Source organism: Camellia sinensis, chromosome 10 (genome assembly GCF_055761805.1).
Source record: "Camellia sinensis isolate YWXY chromosome 10, ASM5576180v1, whole genome shotgun sequence".
In the NCBI taxonomy this organism is placed as follows: domain Eukaryota; kingdom Viridiplantae; phylum Streptophyta; class Magnoliopsida; order Ericales; family Theaceae; genus Camellia; species Camellia sinensis.
The window spans coordinates 112,567,653-112,588,537 of record NC_138970.1 but is presented as its reverse complement, the minus strand read 5'-3'; the positions used below and the strand labels follow the sequence as shown (position 1 = coordinate 112,588,537).

The window sequence follows — 20,885 nt, the reverse complement described above, 5'->3', positions numbered from 1 at the left end:
TTGTTACAGGTTGGTTGAGTTTAGAAACCAAAACTAGTTGCCCAGATTTTTGGTCTGTACGCTCGAGCGGAGGTGTTGGCGCTCGAGCGTAGATTACATCCATCCAGTATCTTGTTGTGCAGTGTTGTGAGCTCGAGCGTAGGGTTGGGAGCTCGAGCGGAGGCCTGGTTCTGCAAAAGTGCTGGGCGAGTGCATTCTGCGCTCGAGCGGGAGGTTGGCCGCTCGAGCGGAAGTCTGTGAGTGGCCGCTCGAGCGGGGTGTTTTAAGCTCGAGCGGAAGACTGGGTTTAAGTCCCGAAATTGTGACTTTTCAAATCACTTTTTGTTTTCTCTTCTCTCTCTTACTTTTCCAAAAAAAAGCCATTTTCAGAGCTTCTCACTCTAAATCGGCCCTTCTCTCTTAGATTTGATCTAGCAAGGATCGTTTACTCACCTTTTGTCTTCACAAAAGTTGTGTTGATCGTCGAGAGCTTCCTTTTGATCTGAAAATTTCGAGGTTTGGAGCATTTTGGTTTTGGTCTTCATCTCCTTTGGGGCTCCGGGTTTGAGGTAGGGATATCCTACTCCTCTCTATGGGTTTTGTCTTTAAATTTTGGTATTTTGAGATGTTGGGGTTGGTTTGGTAATTTTGTGAAAGTTTGGGGCTTTTGTGTAATTTTACAAAGGTTGGGGTTTTATTCATAATAAACCTAGATGCATGTTTGGCATAGAAAAATGGAATGATTGTTGAATCATTGATGAAAATGGGACCTAAGGGTTGAAATGTTAATTATGGGAATTGACCTAATTACATTGTTTAATTAATTGGGATAATTAATTGAGAGGAATGAAGGAATGAAATGTTGATTGAATATCCATTGTGCATTTATTTTCTGTTTAGAAATAACTGCTTTGGGCTATCGGTGGAGGATAGTCGTGATTGTTGTAGACAATGCTTGATGATTAAGTAAACTGAAACTAATCAATGGAATGTGTCATGGAACTTGACGGTTGATAGAATACATTAAATGTGTGTATTGTGTGATTGTATATAGAACCAATGTGTTTATATGCGTTATGTGTAGAGGAGGAGATAGGGGATGTACTCCGCGGTTTAGGGGAAGATAGGGGATGGACCTCTAAACCGGATAGGTATTTGGAGGAGATAGGGGATGTACTCCGTAGACAGAGCTCATATGCTTGTCTGAGAAGTGAAGATAGAGCTCATATGCTTATCTTTGTGAAGTGAAGTGTGGATACAGCTTGTATGCTTATCTGTGGATATTGTTGATATACATATCTGTTGTAAAGTGTGGATACAGCTTGTATGCTTATCTGTGGATATTGTTGATATACATATCTGTTGAGAATGTGGATATAGCTTTTATGCTTATCTGAATGTGAGATATAGTTTTTATACATATCTGTGGAAATGATGATAGAGCTAGCATGCTTATCTGTTGAAAAAGGGAAAATGAAAAGAAATTGGGACTTGTAAGTCGTTGACATAAATATGAAATTTATGTGATTGTATCAGTGTTGACCAACTATCAATTGCTAATGTTTTAGTCATTATCCATGGTTGGTTTAGTGTATTTCTACTGGGCTGTGGCTCACCCTATATGGGAATATCATTTTCAGGTGCAGGAAGCATGCCACCTCCAAGGACATAGCTGGGAGGCTAGTGGCGGACATAGTTTTGTTGTTGTACTTTTGATGTATTACATGTAATTGCAAGCCAAGGGCTTAATGTGTAAACGAGTTAGAACTCTTTGTTGTAACCAAGTGTTAACTTGGAAAGCTGTAAGCCCGTAGGGCATTTTGTTATGAGATTAACATGTAATACTTATGTAATGGAATTCTAATGTATGATAGAAGGTGGTTAGTTTATCTATCAACGCTCGTCTTATTTGTTGGGTTTAATGTTATTATTTTGAGGGTGTTACAACTTGGTATCAGAGCGTACCGGGTTCGAATACTTTGGGTACGTGGGAAGTGATTTAGTATCACAATGGGTTTGTCTCGCTTGGTAGAGACTTAGATGTAATATCATATGCTATGTGCTTAAATGCTAACATGCTTATGTGACTATGTGGGTATGGGATTTAATTTCTGGGATATTGATTGGATCCTTGAGTTTCTGGGAGTCTTGTTGGAAAAGCACTTGATCAACGCTGTTTCTAACCGGAACTCTAGTGACGTCTCGGGACTATCATTATCCGGAAATGAAGTTCGTAAGTGCTTATGTGTTTATGTGCTTATGTGGAGTGAATTACAGTTGTCCATGCATTAGGACGTGAGTGATTAGTTTCGGCACACCTATGAATGTGCTAACGTTCTGTGTTGCCTTTACTAGGATGTCAGGACGAGGAAGAGGTGCTAGGCGTGGTAGACCTGCGAGGCAGGAAGTACCGTTACAGGGTGAGATCCCGGCAGTGCAGGAGGGAGTTGGGCAGGCCAATGTGGCTGAGCCAGTAGGTCAGCAGGCTATGGGTGCCTTGGCCAGAGAGATAGCAGTAGCTTTGGGTATTCTTAGGGCTGAGAATCAGGCAGTTGAGGCAGGGCCTTCCTTCTTGAAGAGGGAGTTCTTTCGGTGTAATCCGGACGAGTTTATCGGGGATCCTAAAGAGCCGCTTAAGGCAGATGAATGGCTCGAACAGACAACGAAGACGTTTGAGATGCTTGGCATCGAGGACGGAGCACTGAAAGTGACCTTGGCATCCTTCCAGCTGAAGGGAGATGCGGGTCAATGGTGGAAATACGAGAAAGCTCGTGTTGGTGGTACTTGGGAGGCGTTTGTGAATGCTTTTCAGGAGAGGTTTTTATCAGCAGCAGCTAGGGAGAAGCTGAGGGATCAGTTTAGCCGGCTTAATCAGCAGGGCTTGTCAGTGGCCGAGTTTGAGGCTACTTTTACCAGTCTGTCTAGGTTTGCACCTGAACTGGTGGCGTCTGAGGAACGCCGTTGCTATGAGTTTGAGCGGAAGTTGAGGCGGGGCCTCAAGTTGAGAATTGGTGGGTCTTATATTCGAGAGTATAGACACCTAGTGGATGCTGCAGCTCATATGGAACTTATGATGCAGGAGGAGGATGAGGGTCAGAGAGGCTCCAAGAGGAGCCAGGATAGTCAGAGTGATGGCAGGAGACAGAAGGGTAATAACCCTCAGCAGTCTCAGGGTGCAGTCTCCAGATCGACCTTTCCAGTGCCTAGTGTAGGCTCGGGGAGAGGCAGTCAGGGAGAATTCACTTGTTACAAGTGTGGCCAGCTGGGTCACAAGGTTTCTGTTTGCCCGCAGAAGGGTGGGGGTCAGAAAGCTGCTTCATCTTCAGCTAGACCGCAGAGTCAGAGTTTGGGCAGGGGGCAGCTCTTGATTTGTTATCAGTGTGGACAACCTGGGCACATGAAGAGGTTTTGCCCACAGTTGAGTGCCACTTCGGGAGCGTCTGGTTCTAGGCAGACGCAGGGTTTTCAGCCAGCTCAGTCTGTGCAGGCCTCGAGGGCCAATCCGGGAGCTTCGTCATCCCAGTCTGTGCAGCAGTCTTTTGCTCCGAGAGGTGAGCAGGTAGACCAGGGGCCTACGGGACGCGTGTATGCTGTTACCGCGCAGGATTTAGTACCAGCTCCATCAGTAGTGAGAGGTACTTTTTTATTTTGCAACTCGGTTGCTAATGTGTTGATAGACACGGGTGCATCTCATTCTTTTGTATCTGCTGCATTTGCATCTGTTTTGGAATTGGAGTTAGCACAGTTAGCATCTCCTATTTGTGTGGTATCGCCTTTGGGCGGTGAGTTGATTCTGAAACAGGGTGTTAGAGGATGTGATATAGAGGTCGCCGATTATAGGCTTCCTTTTCCGTTTGTTGTCATGCCCATGAAGGGTTTTGATGTTATTTTGGGTATGGACTGGTTATCGTCATACCGGGCTGTTATTGATTGCTACCGCCAGAGGGTTACATTGTGTACCTTGAGCGGGGAGTGGTTCCATTTCTTGGGAGACCGGGTTGGTAGTGTTTTGCCACCGGGGTTTGATTCGCGAGGGCGAAGTGAGCTTGGTGGTTTACTTGCTAGCTTTGAGAGTAGCGAGTGTGTTGAGACCCAGGTTGTGTTATCGAGGGTGGTTTGTGAGTATTCGGATGTCTTTCCCGAAGATCTTGTTAGTTTGCCACCTCACCGAGAGATAGAGTTCTCTATTGATTTAGTGCCTGGTACGGCGCCGATTTCTATGGCACCTTACCGTTTTGCTCCAGCAGAGTTGGTTGAGTTGAAAGTTCAGCTCCAGGAATTGCTCGATAAGGGCTTTGTTCGCCCTAGTGTTTCACCGTGGGGAGCACCGGCCCTCTTTGTTAAAAAGAAAGATGGTGCCTTGAGATTGTGTATAGACTACCGGAAGTTGAATCGGGCTACGGTTAAGAATAAGTACCCTATGCCCCGTATAGATGATTTGTTTGACCAGTTGAAGGGTTCCCGTTGTTTCTCTAAGATAGACTTGAGATCGGGTTACCATCAGTTGAGGGTCAGGGAAGAGGATATTCCGAAAACGGCATTCCGTACGCGGTATGGCCATTATGAGTTTTTGGTGATGCCATTCGGGCTTACCAATGCACCGGCAGTCTTTATGGACTTGATGAACCGGATTTTCCGGGAGTTCTTAGACCGCTTTGTGGTTGTTTTTGTGGACGATATCCTTATCTATTCGTCATCTAAGGAGGAGCACGAGGAACACTTGAGAGTGGTGCTTGAGTTACTTAGAGCCCATAGGCTGTATGCCAAGTTTGGGAAGTGTGAGTTCTGGCTGAGGGAAGTCAAATTCTTAGGCCACGTGATATCCGGGGAAGGGGTGTCTGTTGATACATCCAAGGTTGAGGCAGTGCAAGATTGGGCACAGCCTAAGAGTGTGTTTGAGATCCGCAGTTTTCTGGGATTAGCTGGGTATTACCGTCGGTTTGTGAAAGATTTCTCCAGGTTAGCGTCACCGTTGACTAGACTGACTCGGAAGGGAGTCAAGTTTGTGTGGAGTGAGACTTGTGAAAAGTCTTTCCAAGAGCTGAAAGTTAGATTGACCACCGCTCCGGTATTGATTATTCCGGAGAGAGGGTTGGGTTATGCGGTTTATTGTGATGCCTCACGAGAGGGTTTGGGTTGTGTGTTGATGCAAGAGGGGAAAGTGGTAGCTTATGGCTCACGTCAGTTGAAAATACACGAGAAGAATTACCCCACACACGACCTAGAGTTAGCAGCTGTGATCTTTGCCTTGAAAATCTGGAGGCACTACCTTTATGGTGAGAGGTTCGAGGTATTCTCGGATCATAAGAGTTTGAAGTATCTGTTTACACAGAGAGACTTGAATCTGAGGCAGAGGAGATGGATGGAGTTCATCGAGGATTATGATTTTGAGTTACATTATCATCCGGGAAAGGCCAATGTTGTGGCCGATGCCCTTAGTAGGAAGACCATTAGTGATGTTGCTAGTATAGCCATCCGGGAATGGGTGATGTTGGGAGCACTTGGCGAATTTGATTTGCTACTGGGCGAATCTGTTGAGGCTGCGGCCTTGTTTTCTGTTGTTGCGCAGCCTACACTTGTGATTAGAGTGTTAGAGGCACAGAGAGGTGACCTTGAGGTAGAATCCCTCCGAGAGAAGATCTCCAGTGGGAAAGTTGAGAAGGGTTTGACGGTGTATCCCGACCTGAGTGTGAGATACCGAGACCGTTTGTTTGTACCGGAGGCTTGCCGAGAGGCGGTACTCCGAGAGTTTCACCATTCGCGCCTTGCGGTGCATCCGGGAGGTACTAAGATGTATCAGAATTTGGGTCGCCAGTTTTGGTGGCGAGGTATGAAGAGAGATGTGGCTGTTTTCGTATCGAAGTGCCTTACTTGCCAGCAAGTGAAGGCCGAGCATCAGAGGCCAGCGGGTTTGTTGCAACCCTTGCCTATTGCCGAGTGGAAGTGGGAGCATATCACTATGGACTTCGTTGTAGGTCTTCCGAGGACTCAGCGAGGTAGTGATGCTATTTGGGTAGTTGTAGACCGGTTGACTAAGTCGGCGCACTTTATTTCTATGCGCGTGAGAGATTCGGTGGATCATCTTGCCGATTTGTATATTCGGGACGTAGTGAGATTGCACGGGGTCCCAGTGACGATCGTCTCAGATAGAGATCCTCGTTTTACTGCTAGGTTGTGGCAGAGTTTGCAGAGTGCACTGGGCACTAAGTTGACCTTTAGTACGGCTTATCATCCTCAGACTGACGGACAGTCCGAGCGTACTATTCAGATCCTTGAGGATATGCTTCGGGGTTGTGTCCTGGATTTCAGTGGGACGTGGGAGAGGCACTTGCCATTGGTAGAGTTTGCCTACAACAACAGTTTTCAGTCTAGCATCGGTATGGCACCGTTTGAGGCCTTGTATGGCCGACCGTGTAGGTCTCCAGTTTGTTGGGCCGAGGTGGGTGATGCACCTTTGTTGGGTCCGGAGTTGGTTAGGGAGACGACGGAGAAAGTTGAGCTTATCCGTAGGAGGCTTGTTACAGCCCAGAGTCGACAAAAGAGTTATGCCGACCGTAGGAGGAGGCCTTTGGCGTTTGAGGTAGGTGATCATGTCTTTCTGAAGATATCACCTAGGCGAGGTCTGATGAGGTTTGGGAAGAGTGGGAAGTTATCCCCTCGGTTTATTGGTCCTTTTGAGATCCTTGAGAGGATAGGTGAGGTTGCTTATCGGTTAGCCTTACCGCCGCAGTTGTCCGGAGTACATGACGTGTTTCATGTGAGTATGCTTCGGAAGTATGAGCCAGATCCATCACATGTGCTGGATTGGAGCGATTTAGAGGTAGATGAGGATGCCTCGTATGAGGAGAGACCGGTTCGGGTCTTGGATAGGCGGGATCAGGTCCTGCGTGGCAAGACCATTCCTTTGGTGAAAGTCTTGTGGAAACATCACGGAGTGGAAGAAGCCACTTGGGAACGTGAGTTGGAAGTCCGCGAGAAATATCCGGACTTGTTTGTTGATATGTAATTTTATATTTAAATTTTACGTTTTATGGAACTTAAGAGCTTTTATATATGTCTTAAGTTGTGAAACATTGAAAATGTTTTGGTTATTGGAAGTATGTTTTGGAACTTGCCTCATATGGAAGTTGAAAGTGACATTATATGCGTTAAATATATTGTTGAAATTGGAAGGATAGTGCATAATGTTGATGCATGTTGAAAATACATATGTTGTTTACATATTGTGATATGTCTCTTGTTAAAGGGATGGGATGACCGGTAATGGGTCGAATTGTTGAATGTTCAAGTGTAACATTGATTAAAAGGGAGAAAAACTTGTTTTGAAAACTTGTGCTTAATTTCGGGGACGAAATTCTTTAAGGGGGGGAGGTTATAGCGATCCCGGGTTTACCCTTGTTGTATAGTGATCCGGACATGTGTCCGTGGATGTTGGTAGTTGTTTATTATCTTGTTTACATCCTTTCATACTTTGTATTTGAGTTATAGGATGTGTTGAGCGGGTTTGTTACAGGTTGGTTGAGTTTAGAAACCAAAACTAGTTGCCCAGATTTTTGGTCTGTACGCTCGAGCGGAGGTGTTGGCGCTCGAGCGTAGATTACATCCATCCAGTATCTTGTTGTGCAGTGTTGTGAGCTCGAGCGTAGGGTTGGGAGCTCGAGCGGAGGCCTGGTTCTGCAAAAGTGCTGGGCGAGTGCATTCTGCGCTCGAGCGGGAGGTTGGCCGCTCGAGCGGAAGTCTGTGAGTGGCCGCTCGAGCGGGGTGTTTTAAGCTCGAGCGGAAGACTGGGTTTAAGTCCCGAAATTGTGACTTTTCAAATCACTTTTTGTTTTCTCTTCTCTCTCTTACTTTTCCAAAAAAAAGCCATTTTCAGAGCTTCTCACTCTAAATCGGCCCTTCTCTCTTAGATTTGATCTAGCAAGGATCGTTTACTCACCTTTTGTCTTCACAAAAGTTGTGTTGATCGTCGAGAGCTTCCTTTTGATCTGAAAATTTCGAGGTTTGGAGCATTTTGGTTTTGGTCTTCATCTCCTTTGGGGCTCCGGGTTTGAGGTAGGGATATCCTACTCCTCTCTATGGGTTTTGTCTTTAAATTTTGGTATTTTGAGATGTTGGGGTTGGTTTGGTAATTTTGTGAAAGTTTGGGGCTTTTGTGTAATTTTACAAAGGTTGGGGTTTTATTCATAATAAACCTAGATGCATGTTTGGCATAGAAAAATGGAATGATTGTTGAATCATTGATGAAAATGGGACCTAAGGGTTGAAATGTTAATTATGGGAATTGACCTAATTACATTGTTTAATTAATTGGGATAATTAATTGAGAGGAATGAAGGAATGAAATGTTGATTGAATATCCATTGTGCATTTATTTTCTGTTTAGAAATAACTGCTTTGGGCTATCGGTGGAGGATAGTCGTGATTGTTGTAGACAATGCTTGATGATTAAGTAAACTGAAACTAATCAATGGAATGTGTCATGGAACTTGACGGTTGATAGAATACATTAAATGTGTGTATTGTGTGATTGTATATAGAACCAATGTGTTTATATGCGTTATGTGTAGAGGAGGAGATAGGGGATGTACTCCGCGGTTTAGGGGAAGATAGGGGATGGACCTCTAAACCGGATAGGTATTTGGAGGAGATAGGGGATGTACTCCGTAGACAGAGCTCATATGCTTGTCTGAGAAGTGAAGATAGAGCTCATATGCTTATCTTTGTGAAGTGAAGTGTGGATACAGCTTGTATGCTTATCTGTGGATATTGTTGATATACATATCTGTTGTAAAGTGTGGATACAGCTTGTATGCTTATCTGTGGATATTGTTGATATACATATCTGTTGAGAATGTGGATATAGCTTTTATGCTTATCTGAATGTGAGATATAGTTTTTATACATATCTGTGGAAATGATGATAGAGCTAGCATGCTTATCTGTTGAAAAAGGGAAAATGAAAAGAAATTGGGACTTGTAAGTCGTTGACATAAATATGAAATTTATGTGATTGTATCAGTGTTGACCAACTATCAATTGCTAATGTTTTAGTCATTATCCATGGTTGGTTTAGTGTATTTCTACTGGGCTGTGGCTCACCCTATATGGGAATATCATTTTCAGGTGCAGGAAGCATGCCACCTCCAAGGACATAGCTGGGAGGCTAGTGGCGGACATAGTTTTGTTGTTGTACTTTTGATGTATTACATGTAATTGCAAGCCAAGGGCTTAATGTGTAAACGAGTTAGAACTCTTTGTTGTAACCAAGTGTTAACTTGGAAAGCTGTAAGCCCGTAGGGCATTTTGTTATGAGATTAACATGTAATACTTATGTAATGGAATTCTAATGTATGATAGAAGGTGGTTAGTTTATCTATCAACGCTCGTCTTATTTGTTGGGTTTAATGTTATTATTTTGAGGGTGTTACACTTTCCCACCGAGCTCTCAGGAAGAAGGATTCTCTCTAACTCTCCCCGCCCTTCTCCATCATTCTCTGTTTTGTTCTAAGAACTGATTAGTTTAGGCAACTAAGATTCACCCAAAAAAAAAGTTTAGGCAACTAGTTGTTTCATTTGCTTAAGTGACCAAGTTTAACCCAAACTAATCTTGATTGGCCTCCAAAAAAAAATAATAATAATTTATTGAGTAATTGTGGCTTAACGATATTAGTTTAAAAAAAGCAACTCATTTAATGTTATCTAAATCACCTAAGTGTTCAATTCTCAAGTCCAAAAGGATGAATTTCAATTCCCTTTAATTTTCATCCCGTTTCCTTTCCTTTTCTCTAACTTTCTCTTCTAGCTCCCAAGGAGAAAGTTTCTCTCTAACTTTCTCCGTCCATCTCCAACCACCTCTCTTTCGTTCTAGGAACTAATTAGTTTAGGTAACTAATCGTTTCACTGGCTTAAGTGGCCAAGTTTAACTACCTTAGGCAACTAACAGTTTCATTAGCTTAAGTGACCAAGTTTAACTCAAACTAATCACGCTTGGCCTCCAAGAAAAAGAGTTTACTGAGAAATTGTAGCTTAACGTTATTTGTTTAACTTAGGCACCTTGTTTGAGGTTCTGTAAATCACCTAATTGTAACTTAACGATATTACTTTAACTTAAGCAGCCCATGCAATGTTTTGTACCTCACCTAACTGTTCAATTCTCAGCTCCAAAATGATGAATTTGAAATCCCCTCAATTTTCATCCTATTTCCCTTTTCTTTGCCCTAACTTTCCGTCCTAGCTCTCAGGAAGAAGGATTCTCTCTAACTCTTGCCGCCCTTCTCCATCGTTCTCTGTTTTGTTCTGGGAACTAATTAGTTAGGCAACTAATTGTTTCAGCTGCTTAAGTGGCCAAGTTTAACTCAAACTAATCTAGCTTAGCCTCCAAGAAGGAGATTTTACTGAGTAATTGTGGTTTAACGATATTAGTTTAACTTAAGCACCTCATTTACGGTTTTCTAAATCACCCTAGTGTTCAACTCCCAATAAGAAAAGGATGATTTAGAATTCCCGTTAATTTTCATCCTATTTACCATTCTTTTCTCAAACTTTCTCTTCTAGCTCTCACGATGAAAGTTTTTCTCTCTAACACTCTCTGTACTTCTAAATCCCTCTCTCTTTTCCCCTAGAAACTAACTACCTTAGGCAACTAACAGTTTCATTAGCTTAAGTGACCAAGTTTAACTCAAACTAATCACGCTTGGCCTCCGAGAAAGAGAGTTTACTGAGAAATTGTAGCTTAACGTTATTAGTTTAACTTAGGCACCTTGTTTGAGGTTCTGTAAATCACCTAATTGTAACTTAACGATATTACTTTAACTTAAGCAACCCATGTAATGTTTTCTACATCACCTAACTGTTCAATTCTCAACTCCAAAATGATGAATTTGAATTCCCCTCAATTTTCATCCTATTTCCGTTTTCTTTGCCCTAGCTTTCCCTCCTAGCTCTTAGGAAGAAGGATTCTCTCTAACTCTTCCCGTCCTTCTCCATCGTTCTATGTTTTTGTTCTGGGAACTAATTAGTTTAGGCAACTAATTGTTTCATTTGCTTAAGTGACCAAGTTTAACCCAAACTAATCTCGATTGGCCTCCAAAAAAAATAATAATAATTTATTGAGTAATTTTGGCTTAACGATATTAGTTTAAAAAAAGCAACTCATTTAATGTTATCTAAATCACCTAAGTGTTCAATTCTCAAGTCCAAAAGGATGAATTTCAATTCCCTTTAATTTTCATCCCGTTTCCTTTCCTTTTCTCTAACTTTCTCTTCTAGCTCCCAAGGAGAAAGTTTCTCTCTAACTTTCTCCGTCCATCTCCAACCACCTCTCTTTCGTTCTAGGAACTAATTAGTTTAGGTAACTAATCGTTTCACTGGCTTAAGTGGCCAAGTTTACCTTAGGCAACTAACAGTTTCATTAGCTTAAGTGACCAAGTTTAACTCAAACTAATCACGCTTGGCCTCCAAGAAAAAGAGTTTACTGAGAAATTGTAGCTTAACGTTATTAGTTTAACTTGGGCACCATGTTTGAGGTTCTGTAAATCACCTAATTGTAACTTAACGATATTACTTTAACTTAAGCAGCCCATCCAATGTTTTGTACCTTACCTAACTGTTCAATTCTCAGCTCCAAAATGATGAATTTGAAATCCCCTCAGTTTTCATCCTATTTCCCTTTTCTTTGCCCTAACTTTCCCTCCTAGCTCTCAGGAAGAAGGATTCTCTCTAATTCTTCCCCGCCCTTCTCCATCGTTCTCTGTTTTGTTCTGGGAACTAATTAGTTAGGCAACTAATTGTTTCAGCTGCTTTAGTGGCCAAGTTTAACTCAAACTAATCTAGCTTAGCCTCTAAGAAGGAGATTTTACTGAGTAATTGTGGTTTAACGATATTAGTTTAACTTAAGCACCTCATTTACGGTTTTCTAAATCACCCTAGTGTTCAACTCCCAATAAGAAAAGGATGATTTAGAATTCCCGTTAATTTTCATCCTATTTACCATTCTTTTCTCAAACTTTCTCTTCTAGCTCTCACGAAGAAAGTTTTTCTCTCTAACACTCTCTGTACTTCTAAATCCCTCTCTCTTTTCCCCTAGGAACTAACTACCTTAGGCAACTAACAGTTTCATTAGCTTAAGTGACCAAGTTTAACTCAAACTAATCACGCTTGGCCTCCGAGAAAGAGAGTTTACTGAGAAATTGTAGCTTAACGTTATTAGTTTAACTTAGGCACCTTGTTTGAGGTTCTGTAAATCACCTAATTGTAACTTAACGATATTACTTTAACTTAAGCAACCCATGTAATGTTTTCTACATCACCTAACTGTTCAATTCTCAACTCCAAAATGATGAATTTGAATTCCCCTCAATTTTCATCCTATTTCCCTTTTCTTTGCCCTAGCTTTCCCTCCTAGCTCTCAGGAAGAAGGATTCTCTCTAACTCTTCCCGTCCTTCTCCATCGTTCTATGTTTTTGTTCTGGGAACTAATTAGTTTAGGCAACTAATTGTTTCATTTGCTTAAGTGACCAAGTTTAACCCAAACTAATCTCGATTGGCCTCCAAAAAAAATAATAATAATTTATTGAGTAATTGTGGCATAACGATATTAGTTTAACAAAAGAAACTCATTTAATGTTATCTAAATCACCTAAGTATTCAATTCTCAAATCCAAAAGGATGAATTTCAATTCCCTTTAATTTTCATCCCGTTTCCTTTCCTTTTCTCTAACTTTCTCTTCTAGCTCCCAAGGAGAAAGTTTTTCTCTAACTCTCTCCGTCCATCTCCAACCACCTCTCTTTCGTTCAAGGAACTAATTTGTTTAGGCAACTAATCGTTTCACGGGCTTAAGTGGCCAAGTTTAACTCAACCTAATCTAGCTTAGCCTCCAAGAAAGAGGTTTTACTGAGTAATACTTGCTTAACGATATTAGTTTAACTTAAGCACCTCATTTACGGTTTTCTAAATCACCCTAGTGTTCAACTCTCACTTAGAAAAGGATGATTTAGAATTCCCGTTAATTTTCATCCTATTTACCATTCTTCTCTCAAACTTTCTCTTCTAGCTCTCACGAAGAAAGTTTTTCTCTCTAAAACTCTACGTACTTCTACAACGCTCTCTCTTTTGCTCTAGGAACGAACTAGCTTGGCCAACTAACAGTTTCATTAGCTTAAGTGGCCAAGTTTAACTCAAACTAATCACGCTTGGCCTCCAAGAAAGGGAATTTACTGAGAAATTGTAGCTTAACGTTACTAGTTTAACTTAGGCACCTTGTTTGAGGTTCTGTAAATCACCTAATTGTAACTCAACGATATTACTTTAACTTAAGCAGCCCATGTAATGTTTTCTACATCACCTAACTGTTCAATTCTCAACTCCAAAATGATGAATTTGAATTCCCCTCAATTTACATCCAATTTCCCTTTTCCTTGCTCTAACTTTCCCTCCGAGCTCTCAGGAAGAAGGATTCTCTCTAACTCTCCCCGCCCTTCTCCATCGTTCTCTGTTTTGTTCTAAGAACTGATTAGTTTAGGCAACTAAGATTCACCCAAAAAAAAAGTTTAGGCAACTAGTTGTTTCATTTGCTTAAGTGACCAAGTTTAACCCAAACTAATCTTGATTGGCCTCGAAAAAAAAAAAAAATAATTTATTGAGTAATTGTGGCTTAACGATATTAGTTTAAAAAAAGAAACTCATTTAATGTTATCTAAGTCACCTAAGTGTTCAATTCTCAAGTCCAAAAGGATGAATTTGAATTCCCTTTAATTTTCATCCCGTTTCCTTTCCTTTTCTCTAACTTTCTCTTCTAGCTCCCAAGGAGAAAGTTTCACTCTAATTTTCTCCGTCCATCTCCAACCACCTCTCTTTCGTTCTAGGAACTAATTAGTTTAGGTAACTAATCGTTTCACTGGCTTAAGTGGCCAAGTTTAACTACCTTAGGCAACTAACAGTTTCATTAGCTTAAGTGACCGAGTTTAACTCAAACTAATCACGCTTGGCCTCCAAGAAAAAGAGTTTACTGAGAAATTGTAGCTTAACGTTATTAGTTTAACTTAGGCACCTTGTTTGAGGTTCTGTAAATCACCGAATTGTAACTTAGCGATATTACTTTAACTTAAGCAGCCCATGCAATGTTTTGTACCTCACCTAACTGTTCAATTCTCAGCTCCAAAATGATGAATTTGAAATCCCCTCAATTTTCATCCTATTTCCCTTTTCTTTGCCCTAACTTTCCCTCCTAGCTCTCAGGAAGAAGGATTCTCTCTAACTCTTCCCGCCCTTCTCCATCGTTCTCTGTTTTGTTCTGGGAACTAATTAGTTAGGCAACTAATTGTTTCAGCTGCTTTAGTGGCCAAGTTTAACTCAAACTAATCTAGCTTAGCCTCTAAGAAGGAGATTTTACTGAGTAATTGTGGTTTAACGATATTAGTTTAACTTAAGCACCTCATTTACGGTTTTCTAAATCACCCTAGTGTTCAACTCCCAATAAGAAAAGGATGATTTAGAATTCCCGTTAATTTTCATCCTATTTACCATTCTTTTCTCAAACTTTCTCTTCTAGCTCTCACGAAGAAAGTTTTTCTCTCTAACACTCTCTGTACTTCTAAATCCCTCTCTCTTTTCCCCTAGGAACTAACTACCTTAGGCAACTAACAGTTTCATTAGCTTAAGTGACCAAGTTTAACTCAAACTAATCACGCTTGGCCTCCGAGAAAGAGAGTTTACTGAGAAATTGTAGCTTAACGTTATTAGTTTAACTTAGGCACCTTGTTTGAGGTTCTGTAAATCACCTAATTGTAACTTAACGATATTACTTTAACTTAAGCAACCCATGTAATGTTTTCTACATCACCTAACTGTTCAATTCTCAACTCCAAAATGATGAATTTGAATTCCCCTCAATTTTCATCCTATTTCCCTTTTCTTTGCCCTAGCTTTCCCTCCTAGCTCTCAGGAAGAAGGATTCTCTCTAACTCTTCCCGTCCTTCTCCATCGTTCTATGTTTTTGTTCTGGGAACTAATTAGTTTAGGCAACTAATTGTTTCATTTGCTTAAGTGACCAAGTTTAACCCAAACTAATCTCAATTGGCCTCCAAAAAAAATAATAATAATTTATTGAGTAATTGTGGCTTGACGATATTAGTTTAACAAAAGAAACTCATTTAATGTTATCTAAATCACCTAAGTATTCAATTCTCAAGTCCAAAAGGATGAATTTCAATTCCCTTTAATTTTCATCCCGTTTCCTTTCCTTTTCTCTAACTTTCTCTTCTAGCTCCCAAGGAGAAAGTTTTTCTCTAACTCTCTCCGTCCATCTCCAACCACCTCTCTTTCGTTCAAGGAACTAATTTCTTTAGGCAACTAATCGTTTCACGGGCTTAAGTGGCCAAGTTTAACTCAACCTAATCTATTTTAGCTTCCAAGAAAGAGGTTTTACTGAGTAATACTTGCTTAACTTAAGCACCTCATTTACGGTTTTCTAAATCACCCTAGTGTTCAACTCTCACTTAGAAAAGGATGATTTAGAATTCCCGTTAATTTTCATCCTATTTACCATTCTTCTCTCAAACTTTCTCTTCTAGCTCTCACGAACAAAGTTTTTCTCTCTAAAACTCTCCGTACTTGTACATCGCTCTCTCTTTTGCTCTAGGAACGAACTAGCTTGGCCAACTAACAGTTTCATTAGCTTAAGTGGCCAAGTTTAACTCAAACTAATCACGCTTGGCCTCCAAGAAAGGGAATTTACTGAGAAATTGTAGCTTAACGTTACTAGTTTAACTTAGGCACCTTGTTTGAGGTTCTGTAAATCACCTAATTGTAACTCAACGATATTACTTTAACTTAAGCAGCCCATGTAATGTTTTCTACATCACCTAACTGTTCAATTCTCAACTCCAAAATGATGAATTTGAATTCCCCTCAATTTACATCCTATTTCCCTTTTCTTTGCTCTAACTTTCCCTCCGAGCTCTCAGGAAGAAGGATTCTCTCTAACTCTCCCCGCCCTTCTCCATCGTTCTCTGTTTTGTTGTAAGAACTGATTAGTTTAGGCAACTAAGATTCACCCAAAAAAAAAGTTTAGGCAACTAGTTGTTTCATTTGCTTAAGTGACCAAAAATTGATAGAGTCCTGGTTAATGAGGCTTGGCTGGACAAATTTCCTGAGGCTACTGCCAACTTTCTTCCGTCTGGCATATCTGACCATTCCCCTGCTGTGGTCAATATTAATGCTTCTAAGAGCTCCTTCAAGAAACCCTTCAAATACTTTGATTTCTAGTCTCAACACCCAGATTTTCTGAGTACGGTTTCTAACACTTGGGGGCAGTATATCCGGGGCGTTCCTATGTTTAGAGTCTGTCAAAAACTTAGGCATCTTAAAATTAGCCTTAAGCTTTTGAACAAAAAGGATTTTAGTGATATATCTACTCGTGTTTAGAATGCTAAGGCTAATTTGGATCTGACCCAGTATAAGCTGGATAAAGATCCTGTGAACAATGGGCTGCAAGTTCAGGAGAGAGAGGAGTTGAAAAAATACATTGAGCTTAGTAAGTTAGAAGAAAGTCTTGCCCTTCAAAAATCCAGGGTGCAATGGCTTGGGCTTGGGGACAGAAATAGCAAATTCTTTTTTAGGTCTGTGAAGAGCAATATCAACAGTGGGAAAATTTTGAGTGTTGACATGGGTGATGGTACTAGGTCTACTAACAGTTCTGATATCCACACCTCTTTTGTCAATTTCTATACCAAGTTATTTGGCACTCCCTTTGTGGACCAGTATAATGGCTTTGAGAGAATTCAATCTTTGGTGCACAAAAAAGTCTCTCCTTCTCAATATGACTTGATGTCTAAACCTGTTTCTGAGACTGAAATCAAGGAGGTTTTTTGGTCTTTAAAAGCCAATAAAGCCCCCGGTCCTGATGGGTATTCCGCTGGGTTCTTTAAAAACTCTTGGGATATAGTTGGTAAGGATGTCACATTAGCCATCAAGTCATTCTTTGACACTGGTAAACTTCTTTCTGAGGTCAATAGTACCATCATTGCTCTCATTCCTAAAGTTCCCAATCCTATGCATGTTGGTGACTATAGACCCATTTCTTGTTGTAACACCATCTACAAATGCATTGCTAAGATCATAGCTAATAGACTTAAATTGGCCCTCCCTGATCTGATTGATCCTGTGCAATCTGCTTTTGTCCAAGGTAGAAGGATCTCGGACAATATTTTCCTGTCCCAAGAGCTTATGAGAGGTTACCATAGGAAGTCCCTTACTCCTAAGTGTGCCATGAAAGTGGACATTATGAAGGCTTGTGATACTGTGAGGTGGGAATTTATTATTGATACTCTTACAGCTATGGCTTTCCCTCCTTGCATGATTACTTGGATAAAGGCTTGTATCACGAGCCCTTCTTTTTCGGTCTGTATTAATGGGAGCCTTCAGGGGTATTTTAAAGGGGCTCGGGGGTTAAGACAAGGGGACCCTATGTCCCCGTATCTTTTTGTGGTGGCTATGGAGGTCCTTGCTAGGATTTTGGCTGAGAAGTATCCCCTGTTCAAATTCCACTGGAGATGTGAAAAAACCAAAATTGTCAATTTATGTTTTGCTGATGATCTGATGATTTTTAGCAAAGGGGACCCTGGTACTGTTAATCTTATCATGCAGGGTTTGGAGGAATTTAGAAATCTGTCGGGCCTCACTCCTAATCCTAGTAAGAGTAACATTTTCTTCTCGGGTTGTAGTATACAGCTTAGAGAGGAAATCCTTCAGATTGCAAAATTTACTGAGGGTTCCCTTCCGGTTAGATACCTTGGTGTGCCTTTAATCACTACTAAGCTTAAAGTGTCTGATTGCCATATTCTGGTGGAGAGAATTACCATGAGGATCAAAAGTTGGACCAATAAATTGCTCTCTTATGCTGGTAGAGCCTAACTCATAAAGTCTATCCTGTTTTCAATGCAGGTGTATTGGTCCTCTCTTTTTATCCTTCCTAAGAAGATAGTTAGCGACATTGAGAGTATTCTTAGATCCTTTTTTTGGTCTGGGGTTGAGATGAAAAAGCATAGTGCTAAGATTGCTTGGAAGTATATCTGCAGAAATAAAAGTGAAGGTGGCCTTGGCTTTAAGGATCTGGAAATCTGGAACAAGGCTGCTATAGCCAAACATGTTTGGTTTTTGTTTTCGGGCAGGGATTGCTCTATGTGGTGCCAATGGGTTAAGTCTTACTTGCTCAAAGGTAGGAGTTTCTGGTCCGTTAAGACCCCTAGTGATCCGTCTTGGGTTTGGAGGAAAATTTTGTCTCTCAAGAACTTAATTTATCCTCTCATCAAATTTAAGATTGGTAATGGTGACAATGTGTTTCTTTGGCATGACAACTGGCACCCTCTAGGTTCTCTTTGGCAGAGGTTTGGGCCTAGGATCCTTTATGATACTAACCTTCCTGACAGTTCCAAGGTTAGCTCTATTGTCTCTAATTGTTCTTGGAAGTGGCCTGTTTCTAATTCTTGGGAGATTAAGGAGTGGATCTCCTCCACTCCTTCATCTCTCTTACCTTCTCCGGGCTCTTCAGACACTCCGGTTTGGAGCTTGACTGCTGATGGTACTTTTTCTATCCAGTCAGTTTGGGATTGGTGGAGGGAAAAAGGGCCTAAAGTCCCTTGGTCTAAACTTATCTGGGGCCCCCCTTTAATCCCTAGGGTTAGTTTTATTGTTTGGTTGGCCATTAACAAGAGACTTAATACTGGTGATAGGCTTCAATCTTTTGGTCTTGTCTCTAATCCTTGCTGCCCTTTCTGTCAAGCTCCTGAGGAGAATCACTCCCATCTCTTTTTCAGGTGTATTTTTTCCTCTAGGGTTTGGGGTGGCATGATGGCCAAATGTAATGCTAACTGGCCTTCTCTGTCTTGGTTGGGCACTGTTGAGTTTGCTACTAAATCTACCAGTGGTAATTCCTTGAAAATGCTGATTCTGAGGTTGTCTTTTCTCTGCACTGTCTACCACATTTGGATGGAGAGGAATAGTAGAATCTTTAGTAAGGTCCACAAACCTGAAGAGGTTGTTACTAACTCTATTATCCAAATGGTTAGGGGTAGGCTCCTTTCTTTGGATAACATTAAATTTTCTGCAGGTGATCACTGGTTTTTGGAGAAATGGAACCTTCCCTACAAAATTATGCAGCCGACCAATGCTACTGCAGATGGTAGGAGAATGAGTGGTGTGAGTTCACCTACAATTAGGGTCGAGTGATGGTGAGCATATATTGTGGGGTTTTACTAATTGGGTGTTCTTTTGTAGGTTCTTTCCTTTCTTGTCAGGTTATGATGAATCCTATATCATTGAAGTGGCTGATTGGAGGGTTGAGTGATGTGAGCAAGCAAAGCATTCTATGCCACTGTGGGTTGAGTGAAGAGAGACAGTATACATGTTTTGCTCTAACATTTATTATATATTATAAATGTTTTATGCAGGTTTAATGGAGCTTTCAAGTATACTACCTATCTTGTTCTATTAAGGAATCTGGTGAGGTGTGGGCCAAGTGGTGTGAGGTTCTATATGGAGTGTAAGAATGTTTTTTACTGTGGGCCGAGTGTGGGGAGGTCTTATACAGTGTGCTTGTTATTTCTGCTGCTTTATGATCTTCATAACGGAGGTGGTAATTTCTATCCATGGCTGGTTGTGGTTTATGTCGCGGTTTGGTGGTGTGGTAACTCCTTATTCCGTAGTTACCTGAGGCTGTTAACAGTTTATTTCTCTCTTGCTGTGGAGGAGTGGTGGCTGATTGCTGTTCAGATTTGGGTGGCAGTTGGCAGGGTGTGTATGTACCATGGTGATGGCTGCTTCAAGTGCCTTGCTATGCTACAAGTGGGAGCTAATCAGTGGTCTTTCTTTTTTATTTTTATTTGTACACAGTTGTAGTTTGCAGTTTGCCTACTCCTACGGGTTGTGTACGAGGTTTCATGTGTACTTTGGTATCTCGTGTAACAGGTTTTTTGAGCAATTCGGTAGGATGGGCCCCTCTTGGTTCATCACTTCGGTTTGTTTGGGTTACTATTTTTGTATTATATTTATTTTGTTACAGGTGCCTATCCCTACGGGTTGTGTAGGGAGGTTTTGTGGGTGTGATGGTGCCCATCCCCACGGGTTGTGTAGGGAGTTTTTGACTGTTGTAGTGGTGCTTGTTGGCTGCTGGTTTTGTCTTTTGTACAAGGTCCCTATTCATCATAGGATATGGCCTTTGTACAGTTCGATTGGCTAAGTTTTCATTTGGCTCTCCTAATATTCGGATGTAGCTCCTAGGTTTGGTCTAGTGTTTTTTTGTTTGTGTTTCTTTGGGCTTCGGTGACTGTGGGCTGAGGCTCGTGTTGTTCTTCTGTTGTTAGGGCCTGGGGTATGCCCCTTGTATTTTTGTAAATCTTTCTGTTTTATATTATTTCTTATTCACCCAAAAAAAAAAAGAGAGAAAAACTTTCTTCGTGAGAGCTAGAAGAGAAAGTTTGAGAAAAGAATGGTAAATAGGATGAAAATTAACGGGAATTCTAAATCATCCTTTTCTTATTGGGAGTTGAACACTAGGGTGATTTAGAAAACTGTAAATGAGGTGCTTAAGTTAAACTAATATCGTTAAACCACAATTACTCAGTAAAATCTCTTTCTTGGAGGCTAAGCTAGATTAGTTTGAGTTAAACTTGGCCACTTAAGCAGCTGAAACAATTAGTTGCCTAACTAATTAGTTCCCAGAACAAAACAGAGAACGATGGAGAAGGGCGGGGAAGAGTTAGAGAGAATCCTTCTTCCTGAGAGCTAGGAGGGAAAGTTAGGGCAAAGAAAAGGGAAATAGGATGAAAATTGAGGGGATTTCAAATTCATCATTTTGGAGTTGAGAATTGAACAGTTAGGTGAGGTACAAAAAATTACATGGGCTGCTTAA

At 41.1% G+C, this 20,885-nt stretch overlaps 1 protein-coding gene across 1 annotated transcript; it reads left to right on the top strand.

Moving 5' to 3' along the window:
- Nucleotides 1-16,642: 16,642 nt before the first annotated feature.
- On the top strand, nt 16,643-19,873 carry LOC145800622 (uncharacterized). The gene is made up of 5 exons (XM_082890336.1): nt 16,643-17,821; nt 17,921-19,157; nt 19,253-19,373; nt 19,426-19,768; nt 19,868-19,873. The coding sequence occupies exons 1-5, from the start codon at nt 16,643-16,645 to the stop codon at nt 19,871-19,873; spliced, it is 2,886 nt and encodes a 961-aa protein (XP_082746462.1).
- The last annotated feature ends 1,012 nt before the right edge of the window (nt 19,874-20,885 follow it).

What these genes read in the sequence shown, in the direction of transcription:
- LOC145800622 (XM_082890336.1), top strand. Translation starts at nt 16,643, where the DNA reads ATGGGTGATGGTACTAGGTCTACTAACAGTTCTGATATCCACACCTCT. An exon ending in GACCAATGCTACTGCAGATG is followed by an intron (nt 19,158 to 19,252) that starts GTAGGAGAATGA and finishes GTTCTTTTGTAG; the next exon opens with GTTCTTTCCTTTCTTGTCAG. An exon ending in GGGTTGAGTGAAGAGAGACA is followed by an intron (nt 19,374 to 19,425) that starts GTATACATGTTT and finishes TGTTTTATGCAG; the next exon opens with GTTTAATGGAGCTTTCAAGT.